The sequence below is a fragment of the Fundulus heteroclitus genome, chromosome 10 (assembly GCF_011125445.2).
Source record: "Fundulus heteroclitus isolate FHET01 chromosome 10, MU-UCD_Fhet_4.1, whole genome shotgun sequence".
NCBI lineage: Eukaryota > Metazoa > Chordata > Actinopteri > Cyprinodontiformes > Fundulidae > Fundulus > Fundulus heteroclitus.
Window position 1 is genome coordinate 18,111,954 of NC_046370.1, and position 15,900 is coordinate 18,127,853.

At 40.1% G+C, this 15,900-nt stretch overlaps 2 protein-coding genes across 3 annotated transcripts in view; both read right to left on the minus strand.

Annotated features, from left to right (window-relative positions):
- Nucleotides 1–2,487, minus strand: part of LOC105936286 (vesicle-fusing ATPase) — a 30,150-nt gene extending 27,663 nt beyond the window's left edge. For both annotated transcript variants that reach the window (XM_012877029.3, XM_036142164.1), the window contains exons 1-2: nt 2,384–2,487; nt 1,319–1,404 (exon numbers count right to left, since the gene is read on the minus strand). In XM_012877029.3, coding sequence (XP_012732483.2) covers nt 1,319–1,404; nt 2,384–2,395 — 98 coding nt within the window. In that variant the 5' untranslated portion in view covers nt 2,396–2,487. The remainder of the gene's footprint in view (nt 1–1,318; nt 1,405–2,383) is intronic.
- Nucleotides 2,488–5,181: 2,694 nt separating this feature from the next.
- Nucleotides 5,182–15,382, minus strand: psmd11b (proteasome 26S subunit, non-ATPase 11b). Its single transcript, XM_012877030.3, has 13 exons — nt 15,240–15,382; nt 11,938–12,039; nt 11,517–11,713; nt 9,406–9,463; nt 8,999–9,193; nt 8,459–8,603; nt 8,274–8,334; nt 6,994–7,056; nt 6,662–6,787; nt 6,281–6,316; nt 6,131–6,182; nt 5,899–6,041; nt 5,182–5,810 (listed from the first exon to the last, which is right to left on the minus strand). The coding sequence occupies exons 1-12, from the start codon at nt 15,328–15,330 to the stop codon at nt 5,899–5,901; spliced, it is 1,269 nt and encodes a 422-aa protein (XP_012732484.1). The 5' UTR covers nt 15,331–15,382; the 3' UTR covers nt 5,182–5,810.
- Nucleotides 15,383–15,900: the final 518 nt, after the last annotated feature.

Sequence of the window (15,900 nt, forward strand, 5' to 3'; positions counted from 1 at the left end):
TATTCACCATGTACATAACATTTGCACTTCAATTAAATAAAATATCATTATTAAATTATTTCAGTAATTTAATTCAGATCTTATATAGAGAGCCAACACAAGCAGTGTGGTATATTCTAAGTTTATTTACCGTATATTTGTTTTAACAATTATGGCTTACAGCTAAACCGCATATTTAGGTTCACAGAAAACTAGAAAATTACAAAGTGCCAATAAATAAAATATTTTTTTTAAATAACGAAATGTGGACCTGCTGAAAGGTATTTCCATGTACGGTATCGTATAAGTAGTTAATATTTGGTTGGGCCTCTTTTTGCATGAATTACTGCAAAGAGCAGCGTGGCCTGGAGGAGATTAGGCCGTGGTGAGGTGTGGGGCGTTTAGGAAGCCCGGGTTGTTTCATAGCCGGACTTGTCTGCATGAATGGATCTTGTTTTCCAAAAAAAAAAAGTTACTTTTAACTTAAATTGTCCATCTCATCTTCCCAGCCCACACAGGATGCTGCTGACGTTGTCTCTGGCTCAGGAGTTTACAAGGAATGCTGGTCTGGATCCGTCTGTCTGATGCTTTGATTCCAGCTGCAGCACGCGCCTTGTGAATCTCCACCAAATTCTTTTACAGGCTGCAGTCATAAGCGCCTTTTTCTAGCACAGTTTTTCCTTCCACTTAACTTTCCATTCAAATACTTGGATAAAGCACTCTGTCAAGAGTCTTTCAGGTGAACTTTAACTGTAAGCCACAATCATCGACATCAATAAAACCAAATGCTGGAATGTACAGTTTGTTTTTAATGAATGATTCCATTTTGTGACTTAAATTACTGAAATAAATGTATTTTAATGATATTCTATTTGGAGGCATATGTACAATTTTACACATTTTCTCTCCAAAAGTAACATATATAGCTAAAAAGTTAGATTCAAGGCTCTACAAGAGATTTAATGCATTATTCTCATTCCTGTCAGATGTGGGATTGTTCCTTTACAAGTCCCAGTAAAATTTGTAGTTTTTTTTAAAGCCTACGGGTGAAGTATTGAAAAAATGCTTTCCTGCCAAGTCTGGTGTAAAGTTGTTACCCTTACCCTGTACAATCCTGGACAAATATTTAAAATATTTCTAGTTACTCAATCTGCCTCCTCTTCCAGACAGCAGCTGACTGGAAGGACTTAGACCGGACGATGCTGAACTCTTCTGCCATGTTTCAGAAGGTTAAAGTAAACAATGTTTTTACTCTTTAATTCTAACTGGATTTTATCCCAGGTGTAAAAAAAGAAAAAAATCCCCCAAACTGTGACGCGACAGAGAAGATCCCTCTTACTGTTCCAAGTTTTGCTCCTTTTCGTTGATCACAACGCAGTTGGTCAGTGAGAGGTCGTCTGTGGGGCAACGAACCGCCTTCATAGTCTAAAACAAAGACAGCAATAGACAAGGCTGCTTTTACATTTTCCATCAATGATTTTATTTTATTTTATTGGTGATATTTTTAAAACATTGAAGAGATACTCAAAACTTATAATGAACAGATACATGGAGAAGGACCTTATGCTGAATTTGCCTCCTTTCTTCCTCGCAAAATAGCTTAAACTGAAGAGTCTATGAAGATCAGTAATCAGGGGTTATCAGCTATTCTACATAGGATGTAACTAATCCGTATGCAAACATGTGCTTTATCCAAACATTTTATTGTAGCTGTATGTTAAAGCTCATTGTCCTGCTTAAAGGGAACCTCCACCCCAACCTTGAGTAATTTGTAACCTCTCCCAGGTTTTCCCAGGACTGTCCTGTATTTATTTACCAAGGTATAAATACATGGTGTCACAAATTCAGGTATGGCATTTTGAAATGTAAAGTTGAAATAGTTGATTATCTGGTTAAAATCTAATAATGAAATGATATGAAAAGGATCCAGAATATAAACTATTAGTATTAAATGGTTTTGTTCGGCTTTTGAGCACAGGCACTTTTAAATGACTCAGATTCAGATGAAGCTCCCTGCAGCCGCAGAGACACTTCCTTCATTCTACCTTGTAAACACCGGGTCTACATTTACTATTCAGGGTCATTTAGCCATCAAAGACAGGCAAATGGTTGACGATATAATGCGGAAATATCATCTTGCTTAAAGATAAACAAACTCTAACTTAAAAACCAATAGCAGAACTAACAACATGTTAGCAGAAGACTGGTCATAAGATTCTTCTTCCGGAACCTTTGAATGACGACTTATCCTGCTACTCCGGCTAATGCTGAGCTGGCTCACTTTACGTCCAAAATAAATAAAGAACTACGCTTCTTAAAATATTCAGGAGTAGTTTTCTGTATTTTTTTTCGCTCGCTGTGTATGTAATATCTGAGTTAACATTTAACTATGAAATAAACTCACCCGTGTCGCCATCTTTGTTGCATTTAGCTGAAACTGGACATCTATGGAGTAAGACAGTTCCGGGCAAAACACACGTACAGAAATGACTGACGCACCGCGGGGCGGGATCAGAGTACGTGGCTGTCACGAGGAACGCAGGAGACGGAACAGGTCACTGCCATATTGTGTGTGGCATTTTGTTAAAAGCGATGACTTTTGTCGGACTATTGTCGACTTTGGTATGCAGAGATTTGCATTATCTTAATAGCCGCAATGGGTGCTTATATATATATATACATTTTATTATTATTATTATTATTATATTATTATTATTATTATTATTATTATTAATTTTTAAGCATAAAAAGTAAAGAAATTGAAATGGGGTTGATTATTTGTTGTAAAAACACAATAAAAGTGGGGCTTCGGGACCAATTGCAGACCCTGGACTAGTTTGGTGCAGCCTTCATCTGCATTTCCAAAATGATTTGGCCCACCAGAGGTGGTTACTGCAGAAAGAGACTCTTATGTCGGACCGAACTAATTATATGCTTAAATCTTCTTACAGGTGAAAAAATTAAGTACAACAGTTTTATTCTTATTAACTACACTTTTATTACCGTAAATATGACCATGAATTAAATGCAGACTTTAGCAACCAAAATCTACATGCTTCAGATTTAACTTTAAAGTGTGTCACTTTGTTTGAAAAATGTATTTATGGATTTAGCAGTAGAGCTGAGTTTATGTGTTGCTTCAAGGGAAATCTTGCCAAATCCTCAGCCGATGCTGAAAAGTGTTGTCTCTGTTTTGGTTTGGTTTGTTGGATTGGATGATTGAAGTCTGAAGACAAAATAACCATTTTAACCATTTCTTAACTTAATACAGGTACCTTAGTCTTGTTTGAGAGAACCATACTGTATAACTGGCACTTACCCCATTATGGTTATAACACCATACTTCTCATGCAATGTGCAACTCCGTCCTCTCCACTTCCACATTCCAAAGGTAGTCACTGATAAGCAATGCCCCTTGGGGGCAACATCTTACAGGATAGAATCTTGTCCAAATATATGAATTATCCATATTAATATTTCCCTGCATTGAGCTCGTCTCTAATGAAGACAAGCCTTGCCCAGTGATGGTGATGTCACCCTACAATAGGACGCTGTCTCCACAAAAAGCTGTTAGGCACTGGCAGAGAGGATTTTGGATAGTTTTTACAGGTGCATCTTATTTCCCTCACAATTGTGGCCACATAATCGTTAGGCGCTAGCTCTGGCAAAAGGAAATGAGAACCAAAGCATGATGTAGCCCCCTCCATGCTTCACTCTATTTTTTTGCTGATGTGCAGTGCTGTTTTTGTGCCATAAATACCTTTTGCACTTATAACCAGAGTTCAACCTTGGTTTTAATCAGACCGTAACATTTTTCCAAATGCTTTTGAAAGACTACAAATGATTATTTTTTTATTTAAATTTAGCTGGGCTTGGGTTTTTTTTTTCCTCTTAAGAAATCCCTTGCATATTGCCACCTTACCGATTGATTATAAATACAGGACTTTCTCAGTAGCATTTTCAGTGTTTCCAGTGTAAAAAGCAAGTAAGGCTCCTAAAGCAGAAAATTTGGATGCAAGTTTAATATCTTTCACTATGGCTGGCTGCATACAGCATGTTGTCCAAGTTGCCGGTATAAACTATTTACTAGTTTGTTACTAAATAGTTTTGTTTGAGCGCATGTAGAGAAATATATAGAGCATATGGCTATGTAACGAGAACGCTCAACTTGGACGTGACGTCATTCACAGCTCTAAACTCCGACTTCGAGGACAAGTCAGACAGCATTAGGCTTCTTGGCGGCCTCCACTAGTTTCCAATGTCTTCATCAGGTTTGATGGATGCTCACATCTTGGCAATGTCACTGCAGCGTCACATTTTCTCCACTTGATGAAGACCATCGTGAGTGTGTCCCAAAGTCAAGTTCTGTAATACCTTACTCCTGATGCTTTGAAATCTCTCTGCAGAAACACGGCTTTTGCTGTGAAACGCAACTAAACATGCAAGAAAAAGCCTTCATCTGGTGCTAACATGTGTACCGACTCCTTTAATGTCAGTTAAAATTTGTTGAACACCGCTTGGACTGAAGCAGTAGGGGAGTGGACACTTGAACAACCTTTGTTTTGTCCCCTTAAAAGAATGCCTTCAAAGTATGACTTGCACAGGATGCGCGTCACATTAAAGGACAGGAAAGGTTTCAGCTTCATTTCTTGGTCATATTTTTAACATCACAAAAACCTGCCATTTTACCAGATAGTCTATAATAGTTTTTATATCGGTGTGTTCCTAACCAAAGTTTTAGGAATACTTGTATGATTGCATTATTATCATCCCCATATTGATTAGAAGTAGTACTATTACTACAAGGAATTTCAAAGATTTGTGTGGCCATATTTTTGGAAAGGACAGGACAACTGTTAAAATACAAAATATTTATTTTTGAAAATGTCTTTATAAGAGAAACAAAAAAAAAAGAAAAAAAAAGGAGAACCAATTCAAACTGATACAAATTGTTTGGTTACTAACAGACTGTGCTAGTGCTATAAGAACTAACGATGGAGAAGTGTTCACTTGGGAAAACTCGCGGATTTACCGGAGGCGATGGAAACGCCTCCGCTTCTACCCTGCGATTTCACTTTGCACCCAAACGTTTGAGGCAAACCGAAGCGCCGAAAAAGGCGGCACTGTTGGTGAAATGACACACAGTCTGTTCAGAAAACTTATAACAGCTGGATGGGGTGCAGAGAGGTGGCAGCTATGTGATTTTCCTTCAGCAAAAAAACAAAACAAAAAAAAAAACGCTAAAACTAGAACCAAATCATACAAAGCTGAAATACTGAGGGGAGTCAACTGTTGGCATCAGTGCGCTGAAGGAATATCAAACGTCCCAGTTCGCTTGTGAAGGATATGAAGGGGGGAAAAAAAAAAAAAAAAAAAAAAAAAAGAAAGAAAAACAGAGGCCTTGCTCAGCAGGGCTGCAGAGCAGAAGGCCGCGGAGGCCGATGTTGCACCCGTGAGGTTGCGCTGGAGTCAGCTGGAGGCCTGGCAGGACCAGCCTTACAGCCGATATAAACATATATGTGTTCCTAAACCTACTAATCTCTTTTTTTTGATGCAGTTGTACAATATTCCCTGATGGCCTGAGTCGGCCGTTGACTGTTATACAGAATCCTGAAGAGATATCAAAATCAGAGAGGGGAAAAAAATAAACAACAAAAAAAATAAAAATAACGAGAGAAGTGATGAAACTGTCCGTTTGAAAAGTATGGATGGGGGAATCCTGTTTGTTTCTCTCCCACATTTGTCCCCTTTAAAAAAAAAAAAAAGTTACACATGCTGGTCAAAACACACACACACAGTTCCTCCATCTCGTGGCCAGCGGGGAGTCGGCTCTGATGATGAGAGAGAAGAAAACACAAAGTAAAAATTTGACTGTAAAAAAACAGAAGCAGGCTTTCTCTTCCTCTGAAACCTCCTCACCTATGTCAGCTTCTTAGCTTTGTTGTAAAGCGAGTCCACGACTTTGCTCATGTTCTGAATTGTTTCCAAGGCTGCTTCGTATGTTTTGTCCACCGGCGGCTCTTCAAATATGATTAAGACCCCTTCGCCTTGGTCGAGGATTCCTGGAAAAGTGTCAGAAAAGTACGTCACACCACAGAAGGTTGCTGATTGGACAGCGAAGGCGACACATAAACCAGAAAGCTCAAGTTACCGTGAAACTTTTTGTCCAGGATCATCTGTGATAACTTCCTCTCGACATCACCCTTTAAAAAAAAAATAAAAAAGGAACAATGGCGTTTTTTAGACGGATCACAGACTTGGCTTGAAATGTGAATTGCTAATTGTTTTTACTGGAACTTACTTTTGGTAGTTTGATTATATCTGATACGTGTGCTATCTGAAACGAGACAAAGGCAAACAAATCAGCATTTTTAAAATACAAAAAAGGATCACCTTGCATTAACCCTTCGCATTTAAAAACAACACATTCTAGGACAGAAAGTCTTATTTTCCAAATTAATTAAAACATACAGCGCCTTAAAAAGTATTTTCTCACATTGAACCAACCCAAAGTACTGCATAATGAAATAAAGAGCAGGAGCTGTTTGGCAAAGAATGGGCAGAAACGTTGCAAAAGCAGATTGCACGGCGACCTTATGAAGTTCATTGGGTGGGAATACTCTTGCAAAGCATCTGGCAATAGAAAAGTGATGAAATCTATAAGCATTTGGAAGACTCTTGCCTGTACTCTGGAAAAAGGCTCAATGACTCGGATGAGGTTTTGTTCCAGCAGACTGTCGTACAGTTTGGCCAGATGAGTGTTAATGATGGGATCGTCCCTTAGTTCTGCTTTGTACTCTGTCAGCGCCTAAAAGAGAGAAGGGTTTGTTAGTTTAAAACCTTGAACTCTTTCAATGGAAACTTGAGGTGACAGGCTTCGTATACTGAACTCAAATCAGCAGATATAGACCTGATATTAATGCGTACTAACCTTCTTGCTCGGTTTACAACAGAAACTGACCCGAGACTCGAGGCTGAAAAGAACGGAAGCCGTGAATCTAAAAGGATTCTTACCTTTTCAAAATCTGCTAATGATCTGTTCTTGCTGGCCTGTGCAACACATTTCAGTGCATCTGTCTAAACACAAGAAGACAAAAACATTTCAGTGCCATCTTAGGTCCTGTTTACAGTTCATAGGGACTTAGCCAAACATTTTCTGCTGCATTTGCAACTCTTGTTTACGTGGAAACAACCAAAAATTCATATAAGAGAGAACAGAACATTTGGGGACAAGGAATCCAGTCTAGAAAAACGAATATCCACACTCGTCCCGATCTGTGTGGAAAAAATAGTGCTGGTTTAAATCAATAATCTGAGCCTGCAACCCTGGCCTTAATTTCATATAAAATTTTTTTTTTAAAAAAACCTGTAAAACTGATCACTGTGGGCTTGTTCAGCGCTTCTGACTTCTTCACATTTTGTCACATTAGAACGACAAACTTTATTGTAATTGATTAGATTTTATGTGATGCAACAGCACCAAACAGTGCCCACCAAGTTTAGCGAAATAAAAACGGGGAAATCAGACCAAGACAGCAGTCGTAGATTTTAAATTGGACCCTGGCTCCAGAGCTCAGACTGGGATTATAATCTTCCATCTAAAGACATCATATATTACAATCTCATGGCGGTTAAGCTTTGAAACTGAATTAAAACCAGTGTTAACCGGAGGTGGGTAGTAACTAGGCATGCATATCAGTAACTTTTATTTTTCAAAATGTACTTTTAAAGAGGACTTTTACTGCTCTGTCCTTTTTACTCAACCAACTCTACCTCTAGAGACCCACCGGTATTAACTGGGTGAAGAACAAACCTGTTTTAAACCAAAACAAACCAGACAGACGCCTACAGTTCATGTAAAAGCGAGGCTTCTTGGTTTTGCACTAGCTTTGTTGTTTCAATGTAATTTTCTTCCTGCTGGGCCATTTGCAGACCAAGTTGTTGTCTAATTTAAGGTGAACTGAAAACATGAACTGTAGAGGAGAAGAAACTGACTGAAAGAAAAAGCTAGATACATTTAACCGGTTTCGGGTCTTTCCTCATTTTGGTCCAGGTCCTGTAGTGGAAACACAGGGGGACAAAAAAAAAAAAAAACTACCCCAGAAACCTACCCTGGTTCTTAAAAAGGTATCCTGGGGTGGAAAAGCACCTTATTCAGGTAAATGATGTGTTATCAATTAATCCAGAAGGACCGGGACGTCCTTGATGACTAAGCAGCAGCACCAACATATTCAGCGATAATCAGATGTTCGGTTAACGTTGCTGTTAGACGGGGAACTTGATTGGGCACATACCTGCCGCCCGGCATATCGGAGGGCCAGTTTGCCGCTGACCAGAGCTTGTACCTCCTCGGGTCTAAAAAAAAAAAAAAAAAAACAAAGACAAAAAAAGCAAAGTCACTATACTAATTTTCCAAAGCGGATTCCAGGTATTTATTCTCCATTAAAGATTTCCCACTCTAACGCAAACAAGGACTCACGAGCTGAGCACGATTTTGCACAGGAGCATGTATTTGAGTGCTGTTATGGCTCTGGGACTGTCGATGGAGTTGTATCCCTCGAAGGCCTCGTAGAAGTAGGAGTAGGCCGTCTTCCAGTCCTTCTCCTCTGCTGCGTGGATGATCCCTGCGGCGGAGTCAACCCAGCATGACAACAAGCAAAGCTCCATGAAACGAGAGCTCTCGCTGCCTGATGAGGCTCATTTAAGTTGCACTGAAACCAGCATTTGTTAACCTCTTCTGCCTGACAGCAACTTTTCAGATGTTTATAGATGAGGTGATGCCATTTAAAAGAAACCTTCCTGCTTTTAAAGGAGTAAAAAAAAAACTTTGCACCTTTGACATAACTAAGCCTAAAATAGCAAAATCACATAAGAGCTCTTCCTAGCACATAGCTTTGACAATTAGACGTTTCATTTAGAAAAACAACACTAACATACATTTAACATATTAATTTAAAAACGGCTTTACATGTAACATATAAAGCAGACGTGTGAAGCACCGACGTGATTCCCATCTGACCTGACTGCATGTCCAGTGTCGCCTGGAGCTTTGGGGGACAGTAAATGGCGTTGGCCGTGGTTCGGGCCGAGGTGAGGGCGGCGCGGGCCTTGGGCAGGTTACTGAGAGCGTGGTAGGTCTTGCTTTCGAGCAGCTGGACCTCCACGAGGAGCGCTTTGTCGTCCATCTTCTTGAGCTCCTGCAGCAGCTGGGAGCCTGAAGGAGGGAGAGCGAGTTAAAGTCACGCGAACAATACAGCAAAAACTGCACAACAACAGGTTTCCATCTGTTCAGCAGGGACACGAGGATTATTAAGTTACTGCTTTTAACTACAACAGGATTGTTGGACCTAAAACAATCACACAAACTAAGTAAGTAAAAAAAAATATATATATCTTTTATTGGAAAATACATCAGGTCCCACTCACCAAGAGCCAAGGCCTCCTGGTATCTTTTGGTATCGAAATAGAGGGAGACGAGCCGAGCCTGAAATCAGAGAGAGTGCTTATAAGGAGCTGACCCGCTGAAAATGTTCTGACATGTTGATCAGAGTTTCAAAGAAAAGGTTTGGAGCCAAAAGTAAAAAAAAACTAAGTTTTTAATCCACTTACAATACAAGCAAAACAGATACAGATTTATGCCTAAAGTTGGATGTGACTGCTCCGAGCGCTTCAATTTCAGAAGAAATTTTACTTTGACTTGACCAATTGAGTTACTTTTTATAGCTCTAGCAAATAAAATGCCTTTCATTACATCCAAGAACAGAACAACCGAACTGAAGTAAAATTGCACCAAGATGTGATTCCATCAACACAAGTCGGGTAAAACTAATACTAAGAAATTAATAAATGCCACAAATCCCCAATTCTGTGATCCGGAAACCAGACCCAAGCTTCATCCCACATTTAACACAGAATCCACTGAAAAACGACGACTATCACCAACTTTGTGAAGGACTTTCAGTAGCGATCTATCTAGGCGTCACGAAGACATTCACAATACAAATCCCAACCCAGTGTTACATTTAATTTAACTCAATACGTTTATGTTGGAAATCGCTGAAACGTTACGCTTCCACCTCATCAATAGAAACTTTTAAGCTGTTTAAAAGTTGACATTTATTAATGAAAATTTCAGAAATACAAGAACAAATTAAATTTATGTAAAAAAAAAAAAAAAAAACTTATTATAAAAGGCAAGCTAGGGAGAAGACAAACTATTATTTTGTATTCGTAGATTAAACCCTTTTTATAACTATAATTTTTCAAAATTCATCCTTTTTGATAGAAAGAACAGGTTCTTTAACTTGAAAATCCCCATAAACATCATGGTTAATGCATGACAGAGTGGGGGTGCCATGGTCCTGGGAAGGCTGTGAGCTCCCTGGTTCAAATCCCACAGACTGCCTCTCTGGGTCCCTGAGGAAGACACTTAGACCCAGAATGCTCCCTGGAAGCCACACAGTGGCAGCCTACCGCCCCCTGAGGGGTGCGTTAAATGAAGAGGGTACATTTCACTGGGATGAAATAAAAGCTTATTTATATTATCATTATAATAACAGTTAATAACAGAAATTATCTAAACGTATGGGCATTAATATATGTAACAATAAGCATAAGTGATAAACAGCAAACAGGAAACTGCAGCACGATTTATGGTCCTGGAGAAACTTCAAACAGGTTTGCATCAAGGCTTTTCCTGGCGCATTCAGATGTCTGGTTAGAGTTTTTATGAGCACTCAAAGACAGAAGAGTAATTACAGCCGTAACCTTGACCTGATTTTCAGAACAAACACAACACGCTCTTAGCTCGTGTGTTTATAGACCAAACACAGGAGGACTTCTTAGTCTTAATGCATTTTAAAAATATGTAGTTGTTTTTTATCTGAACAGCTGATCGACGATCAGAGCTGATCAAGAACAAATAGTCTGATTTCTATCTATGGATGCTGAGTGAACGGTGCACGTCTACAGGAAGGTCATTTAACTAAAGTTCCTCTGTTCAGGCTGGGATTCAGTAACTGGATTCAGATCCATTAATGACGACTGTACATTTTCCTTTCATCGTCTTTAAATTAAACCGTGACAGTTCTCTTCAACAGGACAACATAAAAAAAAACAGATAATCTTTGTCAAATAAAAGACATTGCTGCTTAATGCCAGAGTAAGACAGGGCAGTTTGGCCCAGACGTCCCGCTGCAGCGAATCAGCAGCCACCGCTTTTGTCCGGTTTCTAGTTTTTTCCTGTACTTTTTCGTTATGAACACGGCGTTACCTGACGACAACTTTCACTTTACGGTTGAAACTGCTCCTACCTGAGCCAGCGCGTTTTAAAAACCGATCGCCTCCAAAGCTCATGGTTAGGAATTTCACTTTTGTTTTTCCATCGATCCTCATTTGTGCAGAAAGCAGAAATTTGTTAGAAGCCCACAAAGTGCCTCAATAAATTCTGAATCCCTGAGTATATTTGCAGCAATTGTTTCAATCAAAGGATCACTCAGGTTTTATAGCCCCACAACGGCCATTTGAGATGCACTGACCTCCAGAGCCTGACGCAAGAAGGTCCTCTTCTCCGCCTTTGCCCACTCGATGCATTCCAGACACAGCTCCACCTCCTGCCCGGTCGCTGCCTCCATGTCCAGGAAAAGGTCCAGCAGGGAGCGGACGAGACGGGCCGCCTTGGCTTTGCTGATGGAAATCAGGAACGGTCTCACAAACTTCAACAAACCCCCGAGTTCTGGACAAAGACGATAACCATTAAGACCGTCAGTTAACACAACAAGTTCAACTTCCCTTCAAATGCGATCCTATACGTGGCTCAAAGGGTCAGCAGACGATACAAAACCAGAGCAAGCCTGAGAAGCAGAATCTACCAAAACTAATTCAAAATATTAAATGCAACCAGTTAGCTGGAAAAACGATTAAACAGGTTAAAAATGATTTAATTATTGAGAACGTTACCTGCAGCCTGCCCCGTCTTTGCCAGGAGTGTTCCCAGCTCCAGGATGCTCTGCTCTTTAACCCTGACGGCCTCCTCATCGTTCTCCTGGACGTCTCGCCGCACTAATTTAAAAACAGCACAGTTAACGATGACGACTGACGGAAAAAAACCAAAATAACATTTAACATCCAACACGTGTTAGTTACCGTATTTATCGGACTATGAGATGCAAATCCTTACATTTTCTCAAAAATTGACGGTGCGCCTTATATATGATTACCGTTGTGCTTACTGAACGATTTTATGTGGTATAATAATCTGTTAAAATGTGTAAGTAGGACGTTGGTTAGCAACAAAGCCGCTCCGCTCAGTGGATATTCAGAGCATTACGGTACACTGTGTCACTGCCTGATCGGACCCCTGAGCTATTTACAGTTCTATAATTTAATGCATTAATGTAAGGAAGCCTGCGCCCGGAGTACGAGCTACTAACAATGAACCAAGTAAGTTAATTCAATATAAAAGTTATGTTTATCTTGGCCTCATGTTAGAAACAGTGTGGTCCAGCTACTCTGTCCTCCCAAATTAACGGTAAGTAAATTAACTATGGATTTACTGAAACCCCCGCGGCATTAAAAGCACCCGACACATCCGGTCAGAGGGACAATTTTCTCACAAAGCTCAACCTTGTCACGCGTGACTAACTCTGGTGTAGGACGACGGAGCTATGATGGGACTCAAGACACAAAAGAGAGTGTTTAACAGCCAGTATCTAGGATTTAGACTCTTATTTTGACGTAAAACAGGGAGGAGCTCTCAGGTTGCCCTGTTGTGTGAAAAACGTCTCAATCTGAAGCACAGAGACGCCGGTGTCTAACTGAGCGTCCTCTGAGGTTTCAGTTTTACCTCCTGGCGGGCTCTCTAGGTCAATTCTTCTCTTCGCTGATTCATACCCCAAACTGTGCCAGTGTATTCTCTAGTAGCCGTGCACTTAAACCACTGCTGTTATGGAGATGAAGTCAGAAAACGCCTAAATACCATTTTGTTTTCCTAACATTCTGTATTATTACACTGTTTACACTGATTTAGTGGATGAAATTGTAGATATGAATTAACAATTGCTCCCTCTGGATCACCCCTTACTTAAAAAGCTTGGCTACAACAATAAATAAATAAAAAGGTCAAAGTCACCAGCAGCAAAGAACATGGTGTACTTGCTGTTGAATCGTTGTGGCAATATTAATCGCAATCACACTGTTGTATACATTAGGGCTGAATGATTTAGGAAAATAATCTAATTGGAATTATTTTATCTTAATATTGTGATTGCAATTTAATGTGATTATTTTTTTTTTCAGTTTAATTAATCATGTATTTTTAAACGTATACAAGACCCACTGCGTCTCAACCCGGAGCAGAAACGATTAACCACAAGCAACAAAAATGGCCTGTAGATAAAGATTTTTGTAAACAAGGACCATTTAAAACTTTTAATGTTTTTATTAATCAGATTATTCTTCAAGAGAACTACTTTTAATAAATTTTAATTGATAAAGTGCAAAGTGCAACCAACAAGCAAGTCTATGTATTTAACTGATTCACCAGAACTTAATGGTCAGTATGAAAACAGTATGATTATTTAAACTCTAAAACAAGTGATAAAATTAGATTATCTCACTGCTGAAACTGTCTTCCCCTTCCATGTGGAGGCAAACCCACTTTAAACATATTACCGACACCTAAAGGACGCATCTGATTCACTAATTGTTACATAGCCAAAAATTGCAGACCTCTGCGATTTGGAAATTGCAGTTTTTTTCTAATTGCGATTATATTGCAAATGCCATTAATTGTGCAGCCCTGGTATACATTAATACTTAACTCAGTTTATCTATACAGCGCATATTTAAAATAAATGTCTCAACGCAGCGCCTTACATCAACAAAACGGTAGATACGGAAAGATCATATCAACAGACTCAAAGTCAAGTCATTCCACTTTGTATCTAGTCGAAGAACAAGTTCAGTTTATAACTCAAATTGTTGCAAAAATGTCTTAAATACGGTAGGCCAGCATAACCTAGAGGAGGACGACCATAGAGAGACTTTTGTCTCGCTACCCTGCAAACGTGTGTAAATACAGAACAAACACCTGGTAATTATTGTATTGGTTTTTAAAGTAAATGTGCTTATAGCAGGGAAGTCATTTAGATAGACGGACCTGTTTTTCACAACAAATATAAAAAAAAAAAAGACATTATGGTTCAGGGAATTGGGATTAGGGGACACAAAGTCCAAGATCCCATCGTTGGAACCCGCCTTAAGTTTAGGCTAGCATGATACTCCCACTGTCAGGAAGTTTCCAGCATTACCCGGTGGAAATCAGTCTTCAGGACCATGTTTTTAAAGGCTACATTTGGGAAGGAAAGGCGTTTTTGGGCCAGCTGACTGGCAGAGCAAAGCAACAGGTTGGGGAGGAGCCGTGGATTGCGCCTCTATACTTCACAGAAAAGGAAGAAGGAAAAAAAAAAAAACTTTTCTGACAGGATATTTAGGACAGCCAGGCAATTTGACTCATGCTTTAATCACGAACGTTTATCAGAAACACAGTAACTTCGATTTCAAAAAACTGTTTCTGATTTAAACATACGGCTACCAATGTTTGAACTTTCTATTGATTAAAGCTTAAACATGATCCAGCTGATCTGTTCAGAATCAGAGTCAGATTAAACAAAAACTCACTCCATGAAGTAAACAGAGCAGAGGCGAGTTGACAGCTCCTCACCAAGGGTGACAGGGCAAATAACTGACCGCCATGTCTATAGCAACCTGTCAACTTCTGATTTAAAACCCTTAGGCCGATTGAACCGGTTGTAATTTGCTTACATATTAACCGATTATTAGACCGGTTGTTAGAAAAGTCCCCGAGAGAAGCCGGTGAGCGCTGTGCCTTTCCTCGCCGTGGAGCAGATTCCCCTGTGCTCACGTTACAACAAGCTAAGAACGCTAGCCGCGGCGCAGTCCCTGCTAAGCGGGACAGCTGGGCACAGAAGCTGCTCGGTGTGGAGAAAACACCACAAAACGGAGCTAAGCTCTTAAAAAACAAGTCCGCCTCGCACAACCGCTGGGGGGGAAACACGGGAAGCCCAGGCCCGAAAGAGAGAGCGCAGCCGTGGTGGGGGGCTAGCGGCCAGCAGCTATCGGTTCAGCAGTGAGTCAGCACGGCACAGCGCCGGTTCGAGCCTCGCAAAGACCCGGAAAACCACGGAACAAACCGCTGATGAGGAATGGGGGTCCAGCTGAAGAGGAAAACGAGCACCCACCGATTGAATGAAGGATGTCGATAGACGCGTTCCGATCCGTGCTAATGAGAGACTGAGCTCTCTGGAATTCAACCACTGCTGCGGCCGCCATCTTCCTTATTCAAATACTAGCTCAATGAAAAGGACGTGCGGCGACTGCGTTTCTTGGCGGAGTGACGTCAGCGTGCCACACGCTGGGAGTGATTTTAAAGCATTCTGGGAAATGTGGTACATTTGTCGAACAGGTTCCCCTTGCCCCTCGTTTGCGATTCCAGATTATTAGCCTTTTCGGAACACATTTTTCTTTTAGGTGTATGTATTTTTGGTACCGCTACATAGCTTGGCTCGTACTTAGCACGTTTACTTTGCTGAACTTTCCAATAATTCACCACGTACTCTCATGGAGCTTTCCAGAAGAGTAATGGGCACTTTTTGAAATTGATGTGCTTCTAAGAACTCACTGGTCATTTCTGTTTTGAAGATTACAGAATATTTTCTCATGTTTTTCCAAAGTTTTTTTAAATTATTTTTTTTATACTTACTGGGTATTTTATGGAACTTAGTCGTAACTTTCTGGAATTCATAGGCTACTTTCTGAGTCGTCCCAAACCCCCTTCCCACAGGTAGTTTCCAAAAATCAAACAATTACTTTGTTGTAACTTATTGATTACTTCACTGGACT